Raw genomic sequence first — 16,328 nt, 5'->3', positions numbered from 1 at the left:
GAGGTAAGAAGAGTTCAGCTGTTAGTCTTTAGTGGAATGCTTGACAGTTAACGAATGATGGATCTCGTGGCTAAAGAGTTTAGTTAGCTATTCACAGACTGTTGGAGCTTCGAGCCACAGGTTCATTAGGTCTCCTGGGTAGCTTGGATAAAGTCGAGAACCAGTGTTGGGGTTAATTTGAAATGTTCAAATTGACAAGAGGAAGTTCGATTATATATGATATAATTGGACTTGTTAATTATATATGATATAATTGGCTAAATGTAAGATATACATTATTTTGGAGGAAATTAGATATAAATATAGTTTATTTCAAGTAGAGGAAAAAATACTATAGTAGATATGTGATATCAAACTATAGGTTAAAAGTATAATATGATTATATTTATTAATATTTTAGTTGGTTAATTATATGATAATTAACCTAAAAATCATGTTTGGACGTGGGTTAGCGGGGCAGCGTCGGTTATTGTAACCGATGAAATAAAAATGAAATTATTTCATTTTAAATCGTCGTCCAAAAAATAAATAGAGAGAGCGTGTTGGTAGATTAGTAATTGATCGCTTAAGAATTTCGAGAGCCTATACGATAGTCACTCTCCACCTAAACGATCGTCCACCTCACGCCTAAACGATCGCATAGCTTCCCTAAACAATTATATAGTGTGTCGTGTTAGCTAAATGATCGTATACCATTTTCTAAGCGATCGTTCAGTAAAACCTACACGATCATATAGAGTCTCCTAAACGATAAGCATCTTGCTATGCAATAGCGTTTTTTTCCCTCCCACTTGCTTATCGCCTACATGATCCGTGCTTCCTCTTTCCTCTACCAAATTCACCAAAGACCACGCTTTGGGTTCTCACTCCGAGAATACTCGGGCTCTTTTCTGGTGGTGTCATCCTCGTTGCGTTCATGATCTTATGATTATGCGTGCTGCTGCAGTCAACACTGCTGCTGGGCGTTGGTTAATCAGGTGGAGGGTTCCGCTGTGTTGAGTTCCGAAGATTGAAGATTGTCTTCAACTGGTATGGCACTCTCTCCCTTGGTATATCTTTTTTATAGCATGGCGATAATTACTATGTGTTTGCATAACTGTACGTTTGAATGTATATTGTTGTATTTCGGTCACTATGAAATCGGAGCGATCCGAACGCGCTTATGGAACTCTTTGGTAAGAGATCCTTCAATTGGTATCAGAGCCAAGTTTTGATACTCTAATTTCATATGTTGCAATGAAATGACAATTATGTTCTTGGTGGGTGCATTTCTACACCGTTCAATTGTTAAATTTGTTGTGGATGTGTGGGATTAATGGATGCTTTCGTGGATGATTAGCCTCAGTTTGATTTAAATCCTTTTACATTTGCGGTTATTCATAAAGGCCCCCGTGTTTTTGGGCATTAATAATCGTTATCGAGTCTGTTTTCAAAGTTTGTTTGAAGTTTTGAGTCGTTCGAAGAAGTTCTGGGCAAGCGTTGCGGTTCTTTAAGGAAGGAGGTGATCTAGGGTTGATCGCATTGTGCAGAAGATGTGGTACGCGATCGCTGTTGATCACATCGTAAAGAAAATGGAGTACGCAATGCTGTTGAACACATCGGTTAAACGAAGGGGTATGCAATCAAGAGTTGAAATTATCGTATTGACGATCGGGTACGCGATCGCAGAGTATCGAATCATGTAGACGATGAGATGCTCGCATATCGTTTAACATGCGTGCGCAATGGATGATCGTTTAGGTCAGCAAGCTTCATCGCTTAGTAATTGACTAAACGATCGTTTAATAACGCATGGTAAATCGTTTACCTGTCGTCGCGCTACGCGATCATATAGACGATTAGGCTTCGCAGCCTCGTTGTCGTCTATGTGATCGTTTAATTATGCTTCTATCGTTTAGTGCGTGCTGAACTATCATCTACCTACTGCATTTACTACACGATGGAGTCCTCTGGCGGTTCAAGACCTGGTTCGTCTGTGAACCGGTTTGCTCGATGAAAAATGTAATCAATTGGGTTTTTTCATTTTGATTTTTGTAAAGACTCATCCCAGTCCATTAATCCTTTATTTTTACATGTGATGTATGTTTTTTATATGTCATATGGTATGCACATATAGTAAATTCCACCTTAGGTTATGCAATGGTCATGCATCATCTCTTTATTGTAATTGTTATAATTTAGAGAAGCATGATTTAATTATGTAAGAACATGCTCATGCATCATATAATATAAGAGTTATATTTATGCATGCATAAAAAACATTGACATGCATCATCTTTATATTATAATTGTTATAGTATAAGGGTGAATGATGACGAATTTTTTTTATTTCTATTTATGCATGCACTTTGATAAATGGTTGAATGGTGCTCTATGCGCTCAAGTGCTTTGCGATAAAGATATTTTGCGATACTACATTCTAGGTGTATGAGTTGATGATAATATGCTTTGTAGTATGCGATGATGTAGTGCGTGTCACAAGTTTTCTTGCGTTGGAACCAAGTATAATTCCAACGCAAGTTTCTTAGAACGACCTGAGGTCGAACACGGGGATTGTTGTTGTTTAAATGCGATACTAATGTGGTAAATGCAACTGGTTTATCATAAAGAATAAATAATTTGGTTTGTGCAGAAATGTAAATTGCGATGAAAGTAAATTGCATTGTAAATAAATGTCTAAACTACTAATGATACAGGTTGAAGACTGGCTATGATGTTGTACAAAAGAATCTAATGAATGCGGTGGTAAGTCTTGTGAATGAATCAGAAAAAGAATGAGTTGAGGGAAAGAACATCACAAGTTCTTCAATCTTGTTAAGAACGCAATTAAGGTTCAGCTTTCCCTTGGCTTACACCTTTCAGTGATCGGCCGCGTCCCATATGTCTATGGTGAAATAGAGATGAACGTAATGAATGCAAGGTTGTTTCCATCTCTAGAAATACTTCTCGCTTTATTAACGCATTCTTCCAGCCTTCTTTCGATAGGCAGAATAACATCTTCACTTTTGCTCTCACAGGTGAAGATGCCATCGAGCATGCTTTAGCTAAACTTAGCCAATTACCTTAACAAAGATTAACTTACTCGCTTGATCCTCCCCCTTTACCTAGGGGATTAAGAACACATGATGGAGAAAGTCGATGATAAATGTGTGGAAAGGAATAGAGAGATGATAATGATGACAGTAATAATATTTAAATCTAAAGATCAGCGTTTAATACATGATTTGTGAATGAAAGATTAAAGAAGATGAGCACAGTAGATGAATGAAAGAATAGAAACAAATACGAAAAGAGTATCAACGTCTTGACACAGATCTCGATCGGAAACGTTCTGCTTGCCGGCGTGTGGATGTGATGGGGTGGAAAGTTTCCCTCTTAGGCTTGCTTTCCAAATCGAAGTGACCTCTTTCACAGAGCTTCTGCTTTGGGAAATGGAAGAATTCCTTGCTCAGAGACTCACCTTTCAGCCTTGTCTCGTCGTTCTCCCGAATTTTCTCTGTAAAGTCTCTTCAGACCAGCCTCCTTTGCAATGAATTCAAGAAAGCTATTTATAGACCTCGGCTCTTGTATTGATGGTCCCACTATGTAATTCTGATATTTCCTACCATGGTGTAATGGAAAAGTCCTCTCTGCTCCATGATCAATAATTTGTCAGAATCGTACAATAGAAAAGCTGTACACTTGTCAGAATTGCCCGCGAATGCGTTGCTTTTCACATCTTTGATCGATCGCCGCATGCGGTATAGTTGTTTTGATCTCTTGTTGATTATCGCATGCGGTGGAAATGCATTGATCGCTTGAATCCATGATCGATCGTCGCATGCGCTGCAATTGCATTGATCTTTTCGTTCTTGATCAATTGCCACATGCTTAGTAGATGCATTATACATTTTGTCCTCGAACAATTAACACATGCGGTGACCTATTTCCTGCAAAACAAAGACTTTGACATTACATTTCGCCATCGCAATGGGGTTAGTGAGTGTGTTCACGACACTTTATAATTTTTGTATTTCTCAGCCAATTCTTATACTATCGGTGCAAATTTTCCTTCTTTTTGCCGCATGATCTACATAAAACAGCATAAATAACTTGTATTTCTACAAGTTATCAGTGAATGATAGCATGTTTGCTTGGTTGTTACGCGTTATATAAAAGTTATAAATAGTAATGACCGGAAATTGCATGAAGTATGACACATAGGTTATTTTATAAATGTTATAAACGTCTCGTTGTACGCAATGTTTAATTTGTTTTCTTTTTAAAAGTTAAAGAGAAATTAGAATTAAAAGAAATAAGAAAGACATGTATGCTAACTTAGGTTTAATTCATGGTTTTAAATTGTTTAAAATTTGGATAACATAGACCTAAGATCACGGTTCTAATATGATTATCAACCCTAAGGCTTTAATCTTTTAATCAGTTTAATATGATTAAATTGGATAATAAAAGGTTAAAATGTAGCAAATCTATCTATAAGGGACCTTTTGTCAAGGCATGTTCTGTCTAGGCTGGGGTATTTAAGGTAACGGAAACATAACACACCTACTTGGGAACCTACCTGAAAAGGTGAATTAGATAGATTTGATGCATGCATGCAAGTTAAGGACAGTCTGTTAAAGTGTTTAATTGTGACTACTTGAACTTGTTCATATTTCATAGACAAACGTTGTTTATGAGCAGAGTTTAAGAAGACGACTTAGACTAAAATAAGTAGCCGGATTGTCTAGATTAATGAACCCTAGGTAGAACATTCAGTGGGAGGTACTTGAGGCATAAGATGCTTCACTTAAACCTTTCACGTTTCTCCTAAATAGTCTACACTGTGAGATCTACCCTCGGCCTCATGGCACCTTTGGCGTCTCCCCCTAATAGATGGTATTTGGGTAGGTCAATATCAAGGTGGATGGAGAGAGTGTTCATAGTAAGTGGGAGCGGGAAGTAGGGCATCATATCCCTTGGTCTCCCTCGTTACATTGAATAAAATTACTGCGCATCGCCTCGAGGCACCCTGGGAGTGTCCCCCTAAAGAATGGCAGTTTTGCGCGTTTCTTTATTTGATCTTCTGTAAGAAGATAAGGTAACTTAGTCTCTTGTCCTAATCTGCTTCTTCCCTACGGTGAGCTCATTAGGGCAGGACTCTGGCACCGAAAGCAAGCGGTTACACTTACGCAAAAATGGTGGCTGTTAGGTTCAATTCCAAGAGTTGGTTCTGCCTAATGGTTGAGAATGTCTCATCCTAGTGAAGGGGCAACTGATCATCCCACCGGTGACGTTTGTCCTGCCTCACTGGGGCATCATTGCAAAATAGAAGTCTATAACTACTTGAAACTGTTTTGTAAAACTGATTGGTTAAAAGTGGTTTAGCAAAGTCTAATAAAATTTTGTTCGTATTTTGAGTAATTTTTTCAAAATGGCAACAACCACGTTGACATTACTAAGTTCCAAAAATCTTACTAGCGATAATTTCACAAGATGGAAACACATTATCACGACGATCCTGATCATCGAGGATCTCATGTTTGCTCTCACGGAGGCTTGTCCTCCTATTCTAGCTTCAAATGCCACTCGAAGTGTTTGAGAGGCATACGAGCGATGGACAAGGGCGAATGAAAGGGCTTGAGCCTACATCTTGGCAAGACTTTCTGAAGTCTTGGCCAAGAAACATGAGCCTATGGTCTCAGCGCATGAGATCATGGAGTCCCTCCATAAACCGTTAACTTAAATACCTCCAGCCTTAGACGAGATTATAGACCAGTTGAGTTTGTAACTACAATTTTACAAGATAACGACCTATTTTAACTATTAAAACAAGCTGTTATTTGTTAATATAGGTGAGCCTGCATCTTATCTTTGTTATGGATTTTAAATGTCTAATCCAATTTTATAACAACTTATAAAACTATAGACATGATTTTGATACATAACATACATCAAGTATTTCTAAATTTAATATAGCACCTTATATTAAAATTTCAAAACCTTAAATATGCATACTATATATTATAACTTTTTATAACATTCTTTCAATGCATTCTACATGCTTCCTATGGTGGGATTTTAAATCTACATGGAATACAATATGCACATACATACATCCATAATGCATAAATAATTAAACACATACTGATACCCGTTTTGGTATTCTAAGCAAGCAAACAGTCTAAATCATTACAAAAAAAAAAAAAAAAATCAAAATCGACTTCTTACTACTTCTAGACTTCACGAACTGACCCCAATCAGATCCGAACTGGATCTCCATAGCATCAAAATGGGTTGAACCGACCAAATCTGGGTTGAATCAGTCCTCTAAGACCCGAACCGACCAAATCGATTCACTTGAACCGCTAGACAGGTCGAGCATGTTCTTTCTGGCTAGGATGAACAACGTTGCAATGCCATGGTTTTGTTCCTTCTCATCTAGGCTATCTGATGAGCAATGTTGCAATGCTCTATGGGTAGTGTTACAATGCTGCCTGGCAGTAGCTTTAAGGCTGAGTTCCTGCAGTTGACCTCTCTTGCTTCTTTCTTCAATTACAACCAAATTGCAACTCTATTGACTCTAACAAATTTACAAACTCTTAATCACACATTAAGGCCCGTAAACAAAGAGCCAATTACAAAAATTAACACTTAATTGAAGAGAATTTAAATACCAAAACTGAAATTGTCCATATCGACCACCATTTTCATACAATATGTGAAAATCACCCACCAAGCTAAAATTAACACGAATTGAGTTCTTAAATCATGCTTTGATACCAATTGATGGAATTAGCATGCAATCAGTAGAAGAAATCAAGATTATTAAGTACTCTAATTCATCAATTTTAGCATCAAAGTAAGCATGTTTATAAAATGAAAGAGGGTTTTGAGAGTTTACCTTTGAAGAATTTCTTCAATCTTCAAAATCCAGTTTGATTCTCCCCAGTAAATGATTGTAAACCACCATTTGATATTTTCTATTATTCTCTAGGACCTTAGATTAGATTGTGGGATCCAAAAGAGTTTTAATTCAAGGGAATTTTTTTGAGAACTCTATTGGTTTTTCAATTAGGAGATGAATAGTTTTTTTCTTCACCAAAAACAGAAAATCAAGACTCCATGGCTCATCCATCTCTGCTGAAGTGAATTGGTTTTCTTCACCTTATCCATGCCAGTTGATTCCATGAAATCAAGACACCACCTACTTCAAGATGAGAGTGGAATTGTGAGTGTTGGATGTTGGATAAACCCACTAATGAGTTTTTTCATTTTTAAAAATCGATTTTATTTAATTTTAATTTTCATAAAATTAAATTATAACAGAAAAAGAAATTTGAAATTTGTGTTTAATTGAATTTAATTGAATTTCCACAAAATTCAAATATTCAATTGAAATAAAATTAATTCAAATAATTAATTTTAAATTTATATTATTAATTAAACAATTTAATTAATATAATTCAATATCTAATATTAAATTAATAAAACATCGATTCCACAATCATGAATTCTTATCTATGAAATTAATATTTAAATCAAATTTAAATATTATGCAATTATCCAATTTCATTTAATTTGATAGTTAAACGTGTAATTATATCATACATAATTACTAATTCTCTTAATTTGAATTTGTACGCTTCAAATATACTCATTACTCTATTCTAAGATTTAATCCATTTGTGAACTAGTATGAGGACTTAATGGACCTACAGATCATGGGTTCCAACTATTCGAGGTTAATTGGTTAAACTCTTTGAACAGAATTAATCAACATTTATTAATTACCAGGTCACTTCACTAAAGCCCAGTAGTTGCACTCCTCTCACTGTAGATATATTTCTATCCACTTCATTTAACCGTTATTGATAGGTCAATCCTTCATAGGTTGTTCGTAATAACGGTTGGGTCAAATGCTGTTTTACTCCCAAGATTACATCTTGCCTCTTATGTCCCACTTATCCTTTAATGAATAATTGATTTGTGATCCAATCACCAAATTGAATCCCTCTAGGCCAGTGAGAGGGTGAGGCCCCTTGTTCAAGACCTGAAATCAATATTTAAAAGAAGAACCTATTTACTATCCCTAAAAGCGGGTATGAGTGAATTTCTTCTTGCATCCTATGTTCCCAACTATTTACTCGGTCTCATCCCTGAAATGGGAGGCTTATTAAGCCGGCCCTATTGAGCCAACCATCACCTATGTAAATCTAACGATAATCCTGAATAAGTAGAAGTTCATAGTTAGCTCAGGATTAAGGTCAAGTTACCTAGGTCATCATTTTGAAATAGTCAGTCTTAAACAGTAAACAAAGTTATAAAGTAAAAGTGATGTGTTTCTTGGTCCGGTCTTACACAAACTCATTGCATACGACGCCTTCACTCGCATGTCTTCACATGAATGATTCAAGATCACATTGTTTGTACTAAATACAAAGTGGGTCACATCCAATAGTGTTACCAGAATAAGGTACCAACCTTATTCGTATACTATAAACCATTTTGGCTATCTACTTGAACTTGATCCATTCTTATGTCTCCACATAAATTCCAAGTATTCATGTAATAGTCGTGGATCTTAGTTTATTGTATTTAGGCTTTATAAGTGCAATTTACATATTCAATAATATATTTATTGAATAAACCTTAATAACCTCTTTATTGCAAATATAATATGTTTAATATTACAAACTGCGAGTTTTAGGACATACAACCCAACATTTTTTTTTTTGTAAATGTTGCAAATTGATGTTTTTTTCTTATTATAAGGATCTAATATCCGAAATCATTTTTTATTTAAAATAAGAAAATTACAATAAATCATCTCGCAAAAATGTGTTATTAAGATTTTAATTAGATCTACTATGGATTTACTATTGGTATTATAATTTTTGTTTAATTTGTTGATACATGATTTTGATTAATGGTTTTTTAGAATGCCAATAAGATATGAAAATGCTTTTTTTTTTTCCTTAAAAAAACTACTTTCATATTTTAATTTATTTATTCTTAAAACATAATTCTTATAGAGCCTCTTAACATGTAAATACAGGATTATATACCTCGATTATTTAAAGAAAATAAATTAATAAATTAGACATTAAATAACGAAAAATCTCTTTGCAAACAACCTAGGTACGAATCTTCATATTAGAATCTTTTTCGATAATATAAAATTTATTTGTAAATTTAGTAAAATTTATATTGTTTCCTTATTATCAAGATCCAAATTTTTTTAAAAGAAAACTACTAACACCCTGAATTTCTATTATTAATGTAATTTTAATAATTTTTATTAATCGAGGGCATTTTCTAAATTTTGGACTTAAGTGTAATTGCAGGAATTTAATTATTGACATTGGAAATTATTCAATTTGAAAATTAATGGCAGAAATTAACTTCAATGTGGTGAAGAAGGAAATTTAATAAAATAAAGTAGAATAAGGAAAATAATAAAATAAAAGGTTTATTTTATTTCCTTTTAAGTTATTATTATTATTATTATTATTATTATTATAATATGAAACAAAACCCTTTCCTTCTTCTTCCCTCATGCACGCCTTTCTACCCGACCCCCCCAGTCGTTGAAACCTCACGTCACTCACTATTCGCCGTCGTCTGGACCTGTCTGGAGTTGAAGTCGAACCTCAGATCTGAGGTAGTCGCGCCTCAGTGCCCGCATGTCGCTCTTTGTCTGCGTTCCAAAGACTCCGGCGCTGTTCCTAGCCTGCGTCGCCCAGATCCGGAGTTCACCAGCCCCGACTTCAGCGCCAGCCACTCCCTCACCCAGCCTTGTTTGCCGCTCGTTTAGCGTGCCGCTCAGCCCGCCGCGACCCCTCGCTGCCATTCGCGCCGAAGCCAGTCGAACGCCACCGTACTTCAGCCACGAATCCCTAGTTAAGCCGCTCGTTTAGATCTTCCCCGTCGCTCGAGCCCAACCGCCGATCTCCACCCTTCACTGCCTTCCTTCGCTGTCATTCGTCGGATTTTGTCTTGTAGTGAAGTTTTGGGTAAGGTATGAGTCTTTAAGAATTTTCTTGAAGATTTTGGTTTCTCAGTTGGTTTTGGCTACTATGAACTTCCCACGGGCCAGGCACTAGTTGTAGAGCTATGATGTTGAGGTGTATAGGTATGTTATATAACCATGTTGTGATAATTGTGATGTTGAGACTGTGATAGTGTCCTTACTGATTAATTAGATGCCCACTTGATGTTGTGTTTCCTTCGGGATTCACTAGAGATGGTGTTATTCTTCTGGATTCACCGGATGTTATGTTTCCTTCGGGATTCACCAGAGGTTGTGTTTCCTTCAGGATTCACCAGAGGTGGTGTCTCCTTCGGGATTCACTAGAGGTGGTGTCTCCTTCGAGATTCACTAGAGGTGGTGTTTCCTTTGGAATTCACCAGGGGTTGTGTTTTCCTCGGGATTCACCAGAGGTTGTGGGTCTACGAGACTTACTAGAGGTAGTGGCATAATTAGTTTTTCATGTATGTATATGTCCCATGAGGATTAGAGAAGGTTATATGTTTTCACCAGAGGTAGGCATCTAGAGAACATAGATGCCTAACCCTACAGGATTCTCATCCTTTCTCATGTTGTTGTTTCAGGTAAAGGTCGAGATGCACCGGCGATTGACAAGCGGAATCCGTGATCGAGCCAGTGAGACCAGTTTTATACTTCCACTCATGATATTTAGACTTTTTTTCATGTTTTTTTTTTTCAACGTTTAGTTTTGATGTTTGAAACTTACTATTAAGATTTGTTTTCAGACCTATTTATTATTATTTATGATTTACGGATACCCAATAGTCTGTTTTTAATATTTGAATTTAATGAAAGTTTTTTGAATTTGCCTTATTTATTTAGCATTTAATTCACTATAAAAGGGTGTCGTTTTAAGTTCCATGCATGCATGTGTTTAGTAACGGTCTAACTTGAGTCCTAGGGGGTCGGGTCATTACAACTACAATAAATCTTCTCGTAGCAAAATAGTGTTTTCAAGATTTTGTTTAGAGCTACCATGGATTTACTATTAATATTAAAACTTTTTTTTTAATTCGTTAATACATGATTTTGTTGATACATGATTTTGACTAAAACCAAGAGGAAAATATTTTTTTTGGGGAAAAATCTACTTTCATATTTTAATTCATTTATTCTTAAGACATAAATCTTCTAGAACTTTTAAACATGCAAATACATAAATGAATTTTAAGTTTAATATTTCTTAAAAAAATAATTTATGTATGTTAATGAAAATGACCAACCGAACTTCAAACCACTAAATCAAACAAATCAATTAAATAATATTTAAAAATTTGAACTAATAAAGAAATGATAAAGTAAAACTATTGAACTAAAATATTTATGAGGATGGTTTTGAAATTGAGGGTGAGAAGAATATATTGTGCAATGCTCATAGGAAATATACAATAACAATAATAGGGAAATAAATTTAAAAAATTGGTATCTACACATAAACAAAGAAATAAAAATCACAAATGATTCAATTTCAAATCACAAAAAAAAAAAAAAAAAAAAAGACTGCGTGGAAGTGTGTAAATAGTTCAATATGGTCGGTTGAAGACAAAAGCAAGGATATTGTCACAAATTTAATGCTTCGCCATTTACTATTTTTACGATTTGATGCTTCATCATCTAAAGGAAAAGTCAAGAACTACTTACATTGTAGATATCGAAGGGTTACCAATATTAATCAAATTTTAAAAAAATGTACGGTAAAAAACTCATAACCATCAAATGAAAGGGTGAGAGAGTTATAAAACACAAATGTAATAATGAAAGGGTGAGAATAAATAGAATAGAAGGTAAGTGGTAACTAACCGTGAGATATAGTAGACAATTCTTCAAAATTGAAGGATAATATGAGAATGTAAAAATTCTCCATTATCTCTCCTTTTAATACAATAGAGATTTACGCATGTATATCTAGTCATGTTGCAAATATATACCTCTATGATATAATAATAATAATGCTAACACGTGATAAATTAATTAGGACATAAATAAAGATAGATGATTTCCTCATATTATTTAAAATAAACCCCATATATATTTGAAATTGAAAATAAAAAGTAGAAATAAACCCTGTATAAATATTATGTACAATATTTTCATAGTATATGTAGTACATAGTACATAGTATATAAACCTTAAGATAACCCTTGAGCAGATCTAAATTGGAGGTTGGTTGACACCACACAAACGCATGTGTCAAAGTAATAAATTTCCAATTAAGCTGGATATCATCCTCAGAGATTGGTAATTATGCTTTTGCTTATCCATTGTTACTAGTCACCAAATTTATTCAGAAAAATGTGAAGTTGATTCAATTTCTAAATGAAAATAACACGATAAAAAACAAGTGATTTAATGGGATATGAATTGTAGGATGTTGTTTCAACATGAGTTCTCAATTAATTGTTAACTATTGATTTGTTCTTTGATAATTGCACGAGTCTAGAAGTTTGATTTCAGAAAATTCTTCCTCAAGCTCAAACATTTTCCAACCCTAGCATGCCAATTCGAATCTCTTCATAATTATCATACTAAAGCAACGTTATGACCCTTTAATTACAATCCTTGTTATCTTCCTATCATTTTCATGCATAATCCGATAACAATCTAACTTCTCATGTTCAGCTAAAATTCTCTCTCAAGTAGAAAAGTCAGCCCATGAACGTTCAATTAATAGCCAATTGATCAAAAGAAATGACATAGATAAATTAAAATCCAATTGTATTCAATAAAATTTCAAATGTCAACAATAAATCAAATTTCAATGGATGCTTCAATCAACGCCCTTTACTCATGATCATAAGATTCAATGGTTCCAATACAAAGGTAACCATGAAAGAAATTAGGAAAAGAATAGATGAAAAAATTGAGTGATTTGAACTCCTTTTGCCGACACCATTGCGCAATCAGTAAGCTCTTGACTTTTGTCATCAAGTTCTTGATCGATCTCTAGCACTATCTATCTTCACAACTATCTCTTCTTTGCCCTAGGTCAAAATCCCACGAAGAGATGATGTCTTTTCGGACGAAGAAAATGCACATTAAATAAATCTTTTGGCCGTAGTGCTGTGATGCTGCGTGAATTTTACCCAACATTCAAGTTTGAAGAGTTGGTGCATCAATGTAGAAGCCCCCTCTAACTAACAAAATCAAAATTAGAGGCAATTAAAGCACTATTTAGGTGCTTTTCATTAGTTGACAAGGTCAGTCTTTGAAAGTCTATCATCGTGGTGTCAAATTTGTGGAGTTCTGTTTGTATCGCCTCTATTGAAGTTCTATTTGTGGGCTAGATTTGTTCACCTTGACTTTCGAGAAATTCATTCAATCCATTCCAGATCTATTCTATTTGTCCTCATTAATGGAGAACGTCTTTCTTCACCACCGATGCGTGCTACGGTTGCCTGCAAGTAGTGAGCCTTCCCTATCGTCATTGATTTTTTGTTATCAGCTTTAATTGGGCTCATGGAAAAAGATGAGTAACATAGAGGGATTGGATTGTTGAGAGGGATGGGAGAGTTTAGATAAAGCCATCATCAGTTTCTTCTAAGAATTTCTTCGACTATGAGAGAGTTTGAAGAAAGAATTTTTTTTAATGATTTCCTTTTCAAAATAAAATGAATACATAAAATACAAGAATGATCCCGAATATAAGAATGATTTCCTTTCCAAAATAAAATGACTTAGAGCATCAATCGAGGCAAGAAGAACAAAAAGAAGGCGAAGAAGGTTGGTGTCGCGGCGTTGCACGACGCTTGCCACGGCTCTAAAGACAAAATGAGTAGTACTGAAGAGCACCGTGATGCTAAAATTCGAAGCATGCATGTGAATGAGAGTATCACGACGCTACGTAATTCGATGTAAGCGCGCATGCATTTGGAATGTTACGTCGTGCTGTCGCATTTCTTTTTATCATTATTATTAAAGAAGCCTTAATCATCAAGAGTGATTATCACACAATTTTCAAGATTTTTCATCTTCCAACTTTCTCCCTGTTAGAGAAAAAGCCATGTTGTACAACTATGTAAACAAGTCAAAGGGTCTAAAGAAGACACCTCAAAATAAATATGCCACATCAAGAGGATAATTGTGGAAATTCATCATGATAGAAAAATCTGTTAGGATCCAATAGGTGAAATTATTCTTTTTTTTTTATTCCTTCATTGTGATTGGTCCAGGTGTCTATTATGTTATTCCTTCTTTGTAATTAATTATTCTTTATCTCTTGTACAATCCTAAAGGGGCAATTTGTGTATAAATTGGGCTTAACACCCCTGAATACTAGTAGAGCATTCTAAAGAGAAAATCCCAAAATCTCAACTACTAAGCTCAAATTCTGGCTTGCTATCAGAGCTCTATGGCAAACGCCACCACCAGAGCTGCAGCTATGGGTTCGGAAACGGCCAAGTTTAGCACCCCCACCATTGAATCAGCTACTCAACCAAATAACAAGTGTGAAGCTCGAACGAGGAAATTTCATGCTCGGGAAGACCTTCGCTCTTCTGATTCTAAGAGTTTATAAGCTTGAAGTCCATCTTTCAGGTACTGAATTCTGCCCTCCCATGTTCATTTCCCACCCTTCGTTTGGATCGCCCGATTCTAGTTCTGTTGCAGAAGTAACTCAATCTTCAGATCTGGGAGGAGCATCTAGTTCCACGACTGGCCAAATCCTTAATCCAACTTATGAAACTTCGTTGACGGTTGATCAACATCTTCTCAGTTGGCTGTATAATTCCATATCTCTGGAAGTTGCTGTATAATTAATGGGATATGATACCGCTCAAACCTTATGGGATGCAATTCAAGCTCTCTTTGGGATTCAATCCCGTGCTAAAGAGGATTATCTTCGACAAATTTTCCAACAAACTCGTGAAGGTAATTTGTCCATATCTGAATATCTCAAACTTATGAAGTTGCATTCCGACAATTTGGTACAGGCTGGTAGTCCTGTTCCACTCGGAAACCTGGTCTCTCAAGTCTTACTTGGCTTAGACGAAGAATACAACCCAGTGGTCACTGTGATTCAAAGTAAACCCGACATCTCGTGGCTTGATATGAAGTCTGAACTATTGTCATTCGAAAAACACTTGGAACATCAAACCACGTCTAAGGCCCTGATGTTTAATCAATGTACGACCGTTAACGTCGCATTCAATCGCCCCTCCCCTGTTGCCTAGTCCCCGAATTAGGGAAATAACTCAGCAACAAATCCATAGCATTACAATGGTTCTTGAGGCAGCTCTAGTAATAATGGTGGAAACAACCGTTGATGTTCGAGGGGTCAGGGTCGTGGCCAAGGCAATCACCCGACGTGTCAAGTTTGCTCGCGCTATGGGCATGTTGCAGATGTCTGTTATCAAAGATACAATAGGGAATTTGTACCCAACCAAAATTAGAACAAAGGGAATCACAACCAAAGACCTTCAGGATCAAATCGCGCTGCCTTTGTCACTTCTCAAACCTCCAATCCATTTCTTGGTACACCTGAAACAGTGGAGGACTCTAATTGGTATGCTGATAGTGGCGCAACTAACCATGTTACTATTGATTACAGGTACGAACCATGTCATTGTTGGTAATGGTGCTCATTTAAATATCTCTGCTATAGGCAATTCTTGTCTGACTGCGAATGAGTGCAAATTAAATCTGCTTGATGTCTTGTGTGTACTTGATATAGAAAAAAATTTGGTTAGTATTTCAAAGTTAGCAGGGGATAATAATGTGTTTGTTGAATTTCATGGTGACTCTTGTATTGTTAAGGACAAACTTACACGTAAGCCTCTACTGAAAGGAATTCTTAATGGAGGTTTATACCATCTAGAAACTGCCGTAGTACAGGTTGGAGCTCGTTCAGAGGGAGTAGTAAATGGTTTGCCCAAGTCCTTGAACATAAATAATGATTTAGCCGAGTTTGTCGTTGGCCTGAGTGCAAATACTGATCCATCTACAGTCTTGTGGCATCAACGGTTAGGTCATCCATCATTAAGAGTCTTAAAATCTATTATAAGAGATTGTAATTAGTTCATTAATGTTGGGGATGATGCCCTAAAGCCTCGTGTCCTATAGTTTGTAAACACATTTTGTATGAACGCTTGTGATGTATACTATTTGATATTTTCTTCACTACTTGACTTTTCACATTGGATGTTTTATTTGCTTTACCACAAACCAATAAACTAAATACCTGGTTGTCATTATGTAACTTAAGCATGTATGTAGTGACATACAAGTGGATCATGTCTTAAGTGATAACCAAAATGGTTTGTAGTATATAGATATAGGAGGGAAACCTTATCCTGGTAACGCT

General features: G+C 35.6%; 1 protein-coding gene across 1 annotated transcript; it reads left to right on the top strand.

Annotated features, from left to right (window-relative positions):
* The first annotated feature begins 14,784 nt into the window (after positions 1–14,784).
* LOC150037872 (uncharacterized) lies at positions 14,785–15,198 on the top strand. Its single transcript, XM_090311052.1, has one exon. It carries the CDS (start codon positions 14,785–14,787, stop codon positions 15,196–15,198), a length of 414 nt encoding a protein of 137 aa, XP_090167178.1.
* Positions 15,199–16,328: the final 1,130 nt, after the last annotated feature.

This window comes from Benincasa hispida, chromosome 2 (genome assembly GCF_027475165.1).
Source record: "Benincasa hispida cultivar pf3 chromosome 2, pf3_genome.v1.1, whole genome shotgun sequence".
NCBI lineage: Eukaryota > Viridiplantae > Streptophyta > Magnoliopsida > Cucurbitales > Cucurbitaceae > Benincasa > Benincasa hispida.
Note: the sequence above shows the minus strand (reverse complement) of the source record. Positions and strands in the feature narration are given on the sequence as shown.